Here is a 12,068-nt window from a genome sequence, read left to right as displayed (position 1 = left end):
TCCTGTCCCCTCTGTCTGTCTATCATTCTCTTAAGAGATGAGCTCTCAGTGTGTTGCCCAGGCTGGGCTCAATCTCCTTGAGCTGTCCCAGCCTCTCAAGTGGCTGGGACTATGGCCTGTGCCACTGCACCTGAATACATGTGTGTGGAGACCAGAGGACATCATGTGTCAATCATCAGGTACCACCAACCTTCTGTTTGATATATGGTCTCTCACTGACCTAGAACTTGCCAAATAGGCTAGGCAGGTTAGCTGTCAAGTTGGGGATATCTGAATTGTGTTGGGATTATAAGCACACACCTTCATGCCTTGCTTGGTTTTTGTTCTTGTTGTTTTGTTGTTGTTTTGTTTTACTTTTGGTTTTTCAAGACAGGGTTTCTCTGTATTGGTTTGGACCCTGTCCTGGAACTAGCTCTGTAGGCCAGGCTGGCCTCGAACTCACAGAGATCCACCTGCCTCTGCCTCCTGAGTGCTGGGATCAAAGGTGTGTGTCACCAGTGCCTAGCTTATTTTGTTTTTAATGCATGGATTCTGAGGATTGAACTCAGGACCTGATGCTCCCAAGGCTTTCTCTTTTTCTTTCTTTTAGATTAATTTTATTTGTATTAATTAATGTGACAGGGTCTCATTGTGTAGCCTTGGCTAGCCTGGATCAAGCTCCCTCTGTAGACCAAGCTGGCCTTAAATTCATAGAGATCCACCTATCTCTGCCTCCCAAGTACTAGGATTAAAGGTGTGCACTTTATTTTTAATTATGTGTCTGTGTACCTGTGAGTGCAGGTGTCCAAAGAGGCCAGAGGCATCACTCCTGGAGCTGGAGTTATAGTAGTTGTCAGCCTCCTGACCGGGTGTGCGGCCACCCTCTTCCTCTGCAAGAGCAGCACAGAATCTTAGCTGCTGAGGTGTTGTCCCAGTCCCACTTGCTACTTCTTAATGGTTAAGCTAACTCTCATCTTTGCAACCTTGTTGCCTTATCTGAGGTTACTGATGCCTGCTAGATTTCTCCACCATAAAGTTAACTAGTTTCCCTTCTAAATCAGTCTGTTTAGGGACTGGAAAGATGGCTTAAAGGTTAAGAGTGCTTGCTATTGTTGCATAGGACCCATCTCACAACCACCTGAAACTCTAGTTTCTAGGCATCTGGGTACTTCTGGCCTCTTCAGGCACCTGTACACATATGCACACTCCTGCATATGGACACACACTCATCATAGACATAATGTTTTATTTGTTTTTGTTTTTTTAGAGACAGGGTTTCTCTGCTTGGCTCTGGCTGTCCTAGAACTCACTCTGTAGACCAGGCTGGCCCAAACTCAGAGATCCATCTGCCTCTGCCTCCTGAGTGCTAAGACTAAAGGCATATAACACCACTGCCTGGTTCACTCATAATTTTTTTTTAAAGAAAAGAATATAAAATGCATCTGTGAGGAGATACTTCAGACATTGCTTGAATGTGAAATTCCCAGAAGCAAGCAGTGTCCTCCAAACTGGGAGAGCACAGACATCCCTAAGGGAGACTTACACACTTGTAGCTTGCTAAGTAAATGCACTTTACTGAGGGCTATACAGTTAGTGGCAGGTGACTCTGGGCGATAGCCCAGTCCGGTCTGACCCCCTTACTGCTGATAACCACTCTCTCCAGGAGGGCAGGTCTTTCTAGCACCACACCCTTGTCCCCCAGAATGTTCATGATGTCAGTGTCCATCATTCCACTTGACGTGTAGTTTATGTTCTTGCCTCACCTTCAGCCTGCTGGCAACTCCTATTCCAAAATGGTGATGGCCAGGTGAAGCCCAGAGGTTTACAGTCCCACAACTGTGTGAATCTGGCATGCAATCCGATCCTCCTGCCTCTACCTCCCAAGAGCTGGATTGCAGGCCTCACCACAGCCTCTCTCACCTAATGCTTTGGACCCCCCCACCCTTGAGCCAGTTGGTTGTAAAGCTTTCCCGGTGTGAAAGACCTTAACCTGCTAGCCCTCCTGCCTCCCTTCCACCTCCCCTGCCTCCCTCCTGCTTCCCCCTATCTCCTTCCTGCCTCCCCCTGCCTCCCTTCTGTCTTCCCCATCTCCCCCTGCCTCCCCTGCCTCCCTCCTGCTTCCCCATCTCCCCCTGCCTCCCCTGCCTCCCTCCTGCTTCCCCCTGCCTCCCCTGCCTCCCCCTGCCTCCCCTTATCTCCCCCTGCCTCCCCTTATCTCCCCCTGCCTCCCTCACCTCCCTTCTGTCTCCCAATTCTTTTGAGAATCAGTATGAGTTTCAGGTTCCCTTCTTTATTCTGTGTATTTATTGGTTATTTAACCCCCTCCTCTTCCTACTCCTCTTCCTTTTGATGCTGGGATGAAACTCAGCCTCATGCTGCTAGAGAACAGATCTTTCACTGAGCCATACCCCAAACCTGACATTCCTCACTGTGATACCCACAGGGTCCCCCACGGGGGCCTTTGGTAATTCCTTCAAACATGTCCCTTGGCCTTTTGTCTGATCCTTATCATTCTTTGAGGATTTGATTGATGCAAAAAGACTTTTCTAGGGTCAGTGAAATGTCTCAGTGAGGAGAGGTGCTTGCTGCCAACTCTAACAACCTGAGTTCCACCTGCTCATTGGAAGGAGAGAGTCAACACCTACAAATTGTCTTCTGACCCCCATGCAAAAATGCTCCACACAAATACATGAAATAAAACAAATGTAAAGTGTTTTCCAAGCTTATCTCTTGTTTCCATACTTCAGCTTCTTCAAGGAGATTGGCATTCAGAAGCCAAGAGCTTGATGGCAAGTGCCATACCCATTTTGAAGTTAGAAAAGGCAGAATTTATATTGTTTGCATGTGGGTATCAGAGGAGAGGAATCCCTATTTTCTTTAGTGTTCCAAAGGTAAAGCCACAACATCTTGCTTTTCTGAGCTTGGGAATGGCAACACATGCCTATGACCCCAGAACTTGAGGACTGGAGCAGGGCCATTTCAAGTTTGAGGCTAATCTTGTCTACTCAATAGGACCCATTTAAAAAAATCTTTGGTTTATGAAGTCTTCCTCAATACTCTAAATCTGACTTTAGCCCTGGTTTTAATAAGTGTTATATGATTTATTTAAACCCCAGCCATCCCCACCCACCACAGTTCAGGTCCTTGTCCCTGGTCTCCAGCTTTAAGTAAACTCAGCTTTGAATTCCATCTCCAGCATCTACTGGTTAAAAGAGCTTGGGCAAATCTCTTGGCTGTTTTGTTTCTCAGATTTGCTTCTTGTCTTATTCGCCTGTAAAATCAAGGCAAAGACAGGCATATCCCAGGGCTATTTCATGGAGTAAATGCCATGTGAATGAAACATGTGTGCCATTGAGTCCCAACAGCCCTGGCAGCTAGTTAGCTTCTTTTTCAAGCCTGTTCACTGTAGATTGCTGCAGGCAGGGGTGAAACCATCTGCACTGGGCCTGGCTGACATTGAGTGTGGCCCACACCTTCACGACCCATTTCCTCAGTGTCTAAGCCCCTGACACCTCTCCCTGAGAGTGACAGCTGCCTCAGGCCCTGTTCAGGGCTGGAGCCTACATTCATCCTTTCCCTCTCAGTTCTTTCTTGAGTCGAGGGTCACTGATGCTCAGAGCACACTGGGAAGGTACAACTTTTGTTTAACTCCATCCTCCGCAGTTTGGTTAAAATGACCATTTCCTAAACATAACTTTATGCCTCAGGGATTATTTCTCTCTCTCTCTCTCTCTCTCTCTCTCTCTCTCTCTCTCTCTCTCTCTCTCTCTCTCAATTTGGGAACCATTGTTGTCTTTGAACATTTTTTTTCTATATGCTATACTTTTTGTTCAGAAAATATTTTATTTTGTTTTATATGTATGAGTGTTTTGCCTGTATGTATATATACCAGGTGCATGCTTGGTACCAGAGGTCAGAAGAGGGGGTTGGAGTTATAGATGGTTTTGAGCCACCATGTGAGTGCAGGTCCTCTGGGAGAGGGAGAGCAACCAGTGCTTTTAGTCTCTGGCTGTCTGTCTCTCCACCTTGTACTTTTACCCCTTTATTTAAAACAAAACAAAACAAAACCCAATGTAAAAGACTTGTTTTATGTGTATGTGTGTATTTGTGTGCTGGCCTGTGTGTATGTGTACAATTGGCAGAGGTTAGAAAGAGGCGGAGGGGGGCTGGAAGATGGTGACACATGCCTTTAGTCTCACCACTCAGGAGACAGAGACAGGCAGATCTCTGTGAGATTGAGGTCAGCCCAGTTTACAAATCAAGTTCCAGGACAGCCAAGGCTACACAGAGAAATCCTGTCTCAATCCCGCCAACCCCCCCCCCCCAAAAAAAAAGAAAAGGGCAGGCAAACTGCCAAGTGAGTACAGGGAACTGGGCCAGGGTCCTCTGCAAGAGCAGTAAATGCTCAAACCACTAACCATCTTGTCCTACATTCTACAGTGTTAAAACAGTTCAATTGCTAACGCTTTGCAGTTGATTGCTTTTCTGTTTGCTGTGGCAAAAGAAACACACCCAACAGTGGGGTGATATTCCACTCTATCTTCCCTTACCTCCTCCTTCACTCCCTTCATTTCCTCCCTCCTTCCCTCCTCCCCCCCTTCATCACTTTCCTAGTGGTTTGCTCGCCCTGTGAGCCCCAACTTCTGCTACCTCCCTCTCTCTTCCTTCTTCTTTTTGAGACAGGATCTTATGTATCAGTCTGACTTTGAAGTTACCATGAAGTCTTGATTCTCCTGCCTCTCCCCCCTAGTGGGAGGGTTATAGGTATAGTCCACCATCCCTGGGTCTTTCTTTTTAAAACAATGCAAGATTGGAGTGGTGTCCTACTGGTTAAGTACGCTGGCTGTTCTGGCGGAATGATCCAGCTTTAATTCCCAATAGCCACTTGGTGGATTCACAAGTGTCCATAGTTTCATGGGCATCTGACACGTTTGCTCTGGCCTCCTTGAGCACTGAGTGTACATGGAGCACAAACATACATGTCAGCAAGACACCAATACATATTAAAAAAATTCCGTAAAACATAATAATCACAGAAAAATAATCATTGCTGGGCTGGAGATACAGCTAAGATGGCTGAGTGTTTACTTAGCAGGCAAGAAGCCCCAGGTTCAATCCCAGGGATCACATAAACTAGGGTAGCTGGCACACCTCCCAAATGGCCAGAGACAAAGGCAGGAGAATCAGGTCATTCTCAGATACATATTGTGTCTGGAATTCATGAAACTTGTGCAAACAAACAGACAAACAAAGGAAAAGCCCCCCCCCAAAAAAAAATCAAGACTACAAAAGAAGGAAAAGAAAACAAGACCATTTCTGTAGCTTTATTTTCTTGTTTGTGGCTTTTAAATTTTTATTTACTTATTTATTTAGTGTTTTAAGACAGGGTTTCTCTGTGTAACCCTAGGTGTCCTAGAACTTGCTCTGTAGATCATGCTGGTTTTGAACTCAGCGATCCACCTGCCTTTCAAGTGCTGGGATTAAAAGTGTTCATCACAACCACCTGGCTCTCTGAACCTTTGTTTTAATCAGGAAACTCTGGAAACAATGTGAAGGTTCCTCAAGAGAGATGACTTCCACTGTGATGCATGCTATGAACTACCAGGCAGCTATGCAGACAGACGTGAAGTATGCCCCTAGTAAGCATACAGAAAATATGTCTTTGAACTAACATTCAAGAACAAAAGTGTACAACGGAATGCAGAACCTGCACACACACCAACACTGATGGGAGTTTTATCTGCTGCTGAGTATGAAGTTGGCTTTGTTTTTTACTGAGCCAGGGTGGGTCTCACTGTGAACCCAGGATGCCCTGGAGCTCACCCTGTAGATTAGGCTGGTCTTGGGCTCACAGAGATTCACGTGCCTCTATCTCCCAAGTGCTGGGATTGAAGGTATGTGCTACTAGGCCTGGATTTTTTGCTTTTTATTCTTTAAATCTTCACAGGGCTGAGACCACAGCATGTGCCCCTATGCCTGAGTGCTATGTGTAAACTTGCTTTTTCTTTGAGCCTCTGCTGACTGTTGGGAGAAGCAACCCATGGTGTCTGAGCAGCCCTGAGCATGCTTGCTGGGGATGTCTAGCATGCAAGGCCCTGATCTCTGTCCCCTAAGCCATTTCTAGTTTGCAGTGAACAAGGTGCCCTTTCCTAAGGAGACATTGAACAGCTTGTGTGCATGTGCTATAAATGAAGCTCTTCACCCCAAGCTTGGTGTTCCAGGGCGGGCCTACTGTGCGCAGGACAGAATACTGGCCATTTGTGTCTCCCAGACCTTGAGTAAAGGGTGCCCACGCAGACAGATGCTCAGACTGCCTGCTGTTCTGTGAGCACAGCACTCTTGCTTCTGACCTGGAGTCAGTAGTGAGTAGCTACAGTAGGAGCCCAGACTATTTCAGGGACATATTTCAGTCTTTTTGTTGTTATAGAATTTGGGTTTATTAAATTATAGATTTTAAAAATTCTTTTCTGCTTTTGAGATTTTTAAATGTAGATCGGTAAGTACTATGGTTAAGGGAAGGAAAAGTGTTTAGAAGGAAAGACATGCCCACAAAAGTGGTATGGATTTCTCAAAGGAGAGACACCCAGTTTTTTTTTGTTTTGTTTTGTTTTGTGTGTGTGTGTGTGCGCGCGCGCGCGCGCACGTGCATAGAACTGTTTTTTCAATGTATAAATCAGTTATGCGTTTTTGTTTGTTTCTTGTGGTTTTTTAAGGCAGGGTTTCACTGTGTAGCCCTGGCTATCCTGGAACTCACTTTGTAGACCAAGCTGGCTACAAACTCAGAGATCTGCCTGCCTCTGCCTCCTGAGGGCTGGGATTAAAGGTATGCTCTACCATGCCCAGTCAGTTATAAGTTTTCAGAAGGCATGGCCACGTGCCCAAACAGACAAGTACCAAAAGGATCTATTTCCTAACTCAAGTCAGGCAACAGAAGTCATTCAAAGAAAGAATGCAAAGAGCCTCTTATTCAAAGCTGGGGATGTGTGTGGAACCAGGGCTCTGGGATTGACCTGCAGCATCGCAGAAATGATCCCGAACCCCCAGTTCACACTCAGTTGAAGACTTTTGAGGTAGTTCTAGAAGTTTCTTTTAAGTAAGTAAATCTGAATTTATTTTCATCTGTATGGATGAGTGCCTGTTTGGGCCTATGTGTGCTGGTGCTTTTGGAGGTCAGTAGTGGGCGTCAGACTCTCCTGGTTACAGGTGGTTGTGAGCCACCATGCCGGTGTTTGGAACTGATATGGTCTTCTGGAAGGGCAGTTCATGCTCTGAACCTGTCAGCCTTCTCTGCAGCCTGCATGGTTTCCTAAGACCATAACATATGCAGTAGTTATACTAGCCTCAACTGGGAGCCACTGGAGTGACCTCAGCGCCTTGTGACTCTGGCAGGCTGAAAAACCGTTCAGGGCCATGAGCAGAGTCAGGGGGCTTTCCCTGGCCCTATTACTTCCTGGGAGCTCTTAGCAGGAAATGCACCACCTCGGGTCCTGGCCAAACGGCTTTTGGGACAACAGGAAACAATTCTCTCTCCATATTCTCCTCTCTATCCCTAGTCCTTAGTACACCTTCTCATCTTCCAGCTGACTGACATTCTATACCCCAGTGAAAACTTAAAAATTCCCATTCTAGACCAGAGTATCCCTTGATGCTTGGGTCGCCCAGGCAGCTGTGGGAGTAGAAATGGGTGGGGCAGGATGCAGGGGTGGAGTGGGTGGAGCCAAGACCCACTTCCTTTCCCCCTGGGGTTCAGTCTGCCCCAGTCCTGACTAAGCCTCAGGAGGAGCTGGAGGTATTCACCCTGGCCCGGAGCCATATCCATTAAGCTGGTAAGACTAGGTATAGGAAAGGTGGGTGGGTGGGTGGCTCAGGGGATAAGGGGATGCACCTATAGTTTGAAAAGATGAGTAGCGTGATGGGCAAAGGGGGTCAAGAGCCATTGGCTGGGACAGAGTGAGTGAAGGCCAGGAGAACATGGCTGCTGCTGGAATCAGAGTTGCCAGGGCCAGGGTGGGGGAGTCACTGCCAACATCTGTCCCCTTGCTGCTTCTGATAATAGTAAAAGCAAGAATGGGGGAAAAAAAAACCGTTAAACCACAAGTTGGGCTTGGCAGTTGGCAGGGAAGTGGCAGAAGGAGGGGGCTGGCCAGGTTTCCCTCCCCAACCCCTGTGTGTGCTCTGTAACTTCCCTACTCAGGTCCTGGCTCTTGCTCTGAAGATGGCTCTGCTTCTCCTCCTCTTCGGGGGCTTCTGGACCCAGGTGATGAGCAGCACCCCTGCTCTGCAGCCCACAATGATGTTGATACCTGCTACCTCACACAAGATCCCAGGACTCTCTGAAACCTTGAGTGTCAAGCAGACAGGCTCTACTAGGCCAGACACAGTGGACACTAAGGAGACTACCAGCATCTGGAGTCAGATCACATTCCCACTTCCCTCAAGCCCCTTTGGAACTTCTGGATTGTCTCCTCTTGGGGCTCCTGCTGGTGCTAGCATGAGCACCCCTGTACCTGAGCCTACAACCTCCCAGGAAGTTTCCAACAAGACGTCAGTAAAGCTTCCAGATGTTCCCAGTGACCCTCCTGCCACCACAGCCAGTCCTGTGACAGACAGAACTGTGATATTTGCCTCTCTAGAAACCTTTAAAGGGTCCAGTGCATCCCCTGTCACCATGACAACAAGCTCCAATGAGACCAGTGGACCCTCTGTGACTACAACAGTAAGCTCCAAGACCAGTAGTCCACCTGTCATCATGACTACTGGGTCTCTGGGGTTCTCCAGTGAGACTCATGGATTCCCTGCTGCCATAGCAACCAGTTCTGTGGAGAGTTCTAGTGTAGCTGGTGGCACCCCAGTCTCCAGCATAAAAATATCCATGATGTCTACCCCAGAGCCCCTAACCACCAGGACACCACACCAGGGATCAAGTGGCATGTTGCTAGTGCCCATGCTTGTGGCCTTGCTAGTAGTTTTGGCTCTTGTCGTGATATTACTGTTGTGGCGCCGGCGGCAGAAGCGGAGGACAGGGGCCCTGACCCTGAGCAGAGGTGTAAAGCGCAATGGGGTAGTGGATGCCTGGGCTGGGCCAGCCCGGGTTCCTGATGAAGAGGCTACAATAGCAACAGCATCAGGGCCAGGGGGCAACAAGGGCTCTGAGGCCCTGGAGGCAGAGGGGTCCAGCCAGCATCCCACACTCTCCACTTTCTTCAGCAGACGGAAATCTCGCCAGGGCTCTTTAGTACTGGAGGAGCTGAAGTCTGGGCCAGGTCCCAACCTAAAGGGGGAGGAAGAGCCACTGGTGGGAAGTGAGGATGAGGCTGTGGAAACCCCCACTTCTGATGGGCTAGAAGCTAAAGACGGGGCTGCACCTCAAAGCATATGAGCAACAGGAGGTCTTCATCCCACCTGCTGCTTACCCCTGGATCCTGCTCCTAGCATCCCCACATTCTACACTGTGAACCAAGTGCACTCATTCATTCATTCATTCATTCATTCATTCATTCATTCATTCCCTCTCCCCTCTTTCTTCCATGCTCCCTTTGGAACCAGTTGCTGAATCTCCATGAGAATAATCTTAGTTGACCCACAGTTTCTCCAAGGATCCCCCTTGGGATGCTGGGGTCTGGTAGGTAGAATAAAGTAACAAACCAGCGGATTTCTGGTTTCTGAAACTTCTTCAGGACTCCCATTGCTCAGGGGCCAGCTTAGAGCCCGGATGGGGCCGTCCAGCTTGCTCCTGGATGACCTGTGACTTTTCCCAGAGCACTTTGACTCTGGACTGGCTGGTAGCTGCTGGTGGAGGCTGCCAGAGACCCGGTACCTGCTGTGTCCATTCTGAGGTGTGGTTTGTGTGCAGATGTGACACTTAGGTGATGGTTGTGAACAGTGCTGGTGAGTACAGATGGAGGGAAGGGACTGGGAAAGTGAGGGACACAGGAACTACTGGAAACACAGGTCCCTTCATCTTGCTCAGACAGGGTAGAAATGGCTGAAAACCTAAATCTGTCTGGAGCCTCCAAAGAATGCAAACTTAGGAGACCAAGCTGCCAGGCCGACCCTCCCTTCAAAGGCTCCCTCACACCAACACCCACTCTGTGTTGGTGTGAGGGGTGTGAGGAGTAGGACCTGCCAAACCCTCTGGCCTTTATGCCTTTCTCCTACAGGCTGGGTTTGTCTGTTTCCTCTTCCATTCCAAGGCTGACGTCCTTCCCTTTTCTAAGGCAAGTACGAGGGAGTTAGATGAGGAGACAGGCCCAGGGAGTAGAACATGGGTGCCGGGGGCTCCCTGAGGGTCTGAGGTACAGACAGGTCCCAATTGTTCCGCTTCTGACCCAGACTCTGATACTAGCCCAGGCTACAACCCAAGAGGACACAAGGTCCAAAGGTGGTTGCTGGAGATTTTCGAGAGGAAGTTGTTGAGTCAGAGGGGACAGTCCTTGAGAACAGACTGACCTACAAAAAGAGACGTGTGAGTGTGTGTGCATGGCCTGGATGGGAGAGGGGAAGGTGGGAAATGGAGCCCAGGTGGCTCACCTATTGTATGTGGGAGATGAGGGATGGAAAGGGCACAGCCAGCTGCCACCCCATCAGGCTGTCATCGCCCCTCCTTTAGTACTGCGGATCAACTGTAGCAGAGATGGCAGAAGTGAGCTGCAAATGTCCCTTAAGGGACACGGAAGCTGTTGCGGTAGATTTTGCCAAGCTGAGTGCTCCAATTTCAGGGTTAGAGGGAAATGTCAAGGGCTCCCTCATGTTCTGCAGTCCTGGGCTGTTTCTGGTTTTCAGGTGCAGGGAGGGAAGGAGGCTGAAGGAAATGGGGTAGAGATGGGGGGCACCCAACAGGACTTCAGCCCAGACAGGGTCAGAATGTTCTGAGTGCTAAATTGAGTGACAAACAAAAATGTCACAAGGGTACCAAAAGAAGGAAGTGTCATATAGCTTCTAAAGGAAGATGAGGAAGCTTGATGTCTGTCCCAGGGTCTCAGCTGCATCCCATGTGCTATTGGCTCCTGTGCCTGGCAGAAGTGGGTGCTCAGTGCACATTCACAGGAGTGAATGCATGAAGAAGAGAGGCTTTGAAAGAAGGGGCAAGGTAGTTTTAGCACAAGGACTAGAGGGAGCAAAAGTATGTGAGTGGAGCAGGAAGCACGGTGGGACACAGACTAGATGGACGTCCTTCAGCTCAGCAGAGGAAACACAGCAGCAAGCAATAAATAAAACCAAATAGAGAAAAAAAATAGAGGCAAACAGAAACATGTAAACACAACAGCACTTTCAACTCCATCAGCATGAAATGATTGTGACTGGCTTGTGTTTGTGACATCCTTGCCATGCTTTCAAAAACTGTAATGACCTCAGAAATGATCGCAGCTGACAGGGAGGGGCTGGGGTGGGGAGGTGGAGTGGGGTGGGGTGGGGATGTGGTGGGGGTGGGGTGGGATGGGGAGGTGGGGTTGAGGGAGGGAAGGAAGTTTTAAATCTGTAAATACATATGGTTCTCAGTTATAATAAAAGCTGTATCCCATGTGTGTACTGTGGTCCTCGGAAGAGTGGGGAATTGAAGTGTGATTTTCATCTTTTCTGTGGTTTTCAAGTTTTACACAATAAATGTCTTTACTTTTACCTGTATGAAAAATGTTGCTGAGGGGGCTGGCTGTGCAGCTCTGGCTGCTCTTCTTGGGGATTCAAGTTCTGCTCCTAGCCATTAAGATGGAAGCTCACAACTGTCTGTGACTCCAGTTCCAGGAGATCCAAAGATCCAACACCCTCTTCTGACCTCCAAGGGCACCAGATATGCATGTGGCACAGGTACACAAACATACATGCAGGCAAACACCCACACACATAAAAAACAAATCTTTAAGAGGAATATTGATGAAGCACATGTTTCTTAGACAGCCGTGGGGGTGTGGGTGGAAGAGCGGTTGAGAGAGGCTCAGAGTCTCGGAAAGCTTGAGTTGGCTTCTGCGAGTGCTGAGATGGAGGAGCGGGCGCCTGTCTATCCCATCTGTCTCTACAGACAGTTCCCATTCTTTCTTCAGCTGCCTGGCCACATGCCTTAGAGCCATCCTCAAACCACTCCCCTGTGCTGG

The 12,068-nt window shown here is 48.5% G+C and overlaps 1 protein-coding gene across 1 annotated transcript; it reads left to right on the top strand.

The window, feature by feature from the left end:
* The first annotated feature begins 7,673 nt into the window (after window positions 1-7,673).
* Window positions 7,674-11,355, top strand: Spn (sialophorin). Its single transcript, XM_051193010.1, is given in 2 exon segments — window positions 7,674-7,805; window positions 8,174-11,355. Coding segments are annotated over 2 exon segments (1,317 nt in total). The 3' UTR covers window positions 9,359-11,355.
* The last annotated feature ends 713 nt before the right edge of the window (window positions 11,356-12,068 follow it).

The sequence above is a fragment of the Phodopus roborovskii genome, unplaced genomic scaffold (assembly GCF_943737965.1).
Source record: "Phodopus roborovskii unplaced genomic scaffold, PHOROB, whole genome shotgun sequence".
NCBI classification, from domain to species: Eukaryota; Metazoa; Chordata; class Mammalia; order Rodentia; family Cricetidae; genus Phodopus; species Phodopus roborovskii.
This window is presented reverse-complemented; position numbering and strand designations above follow the sequence as displayed.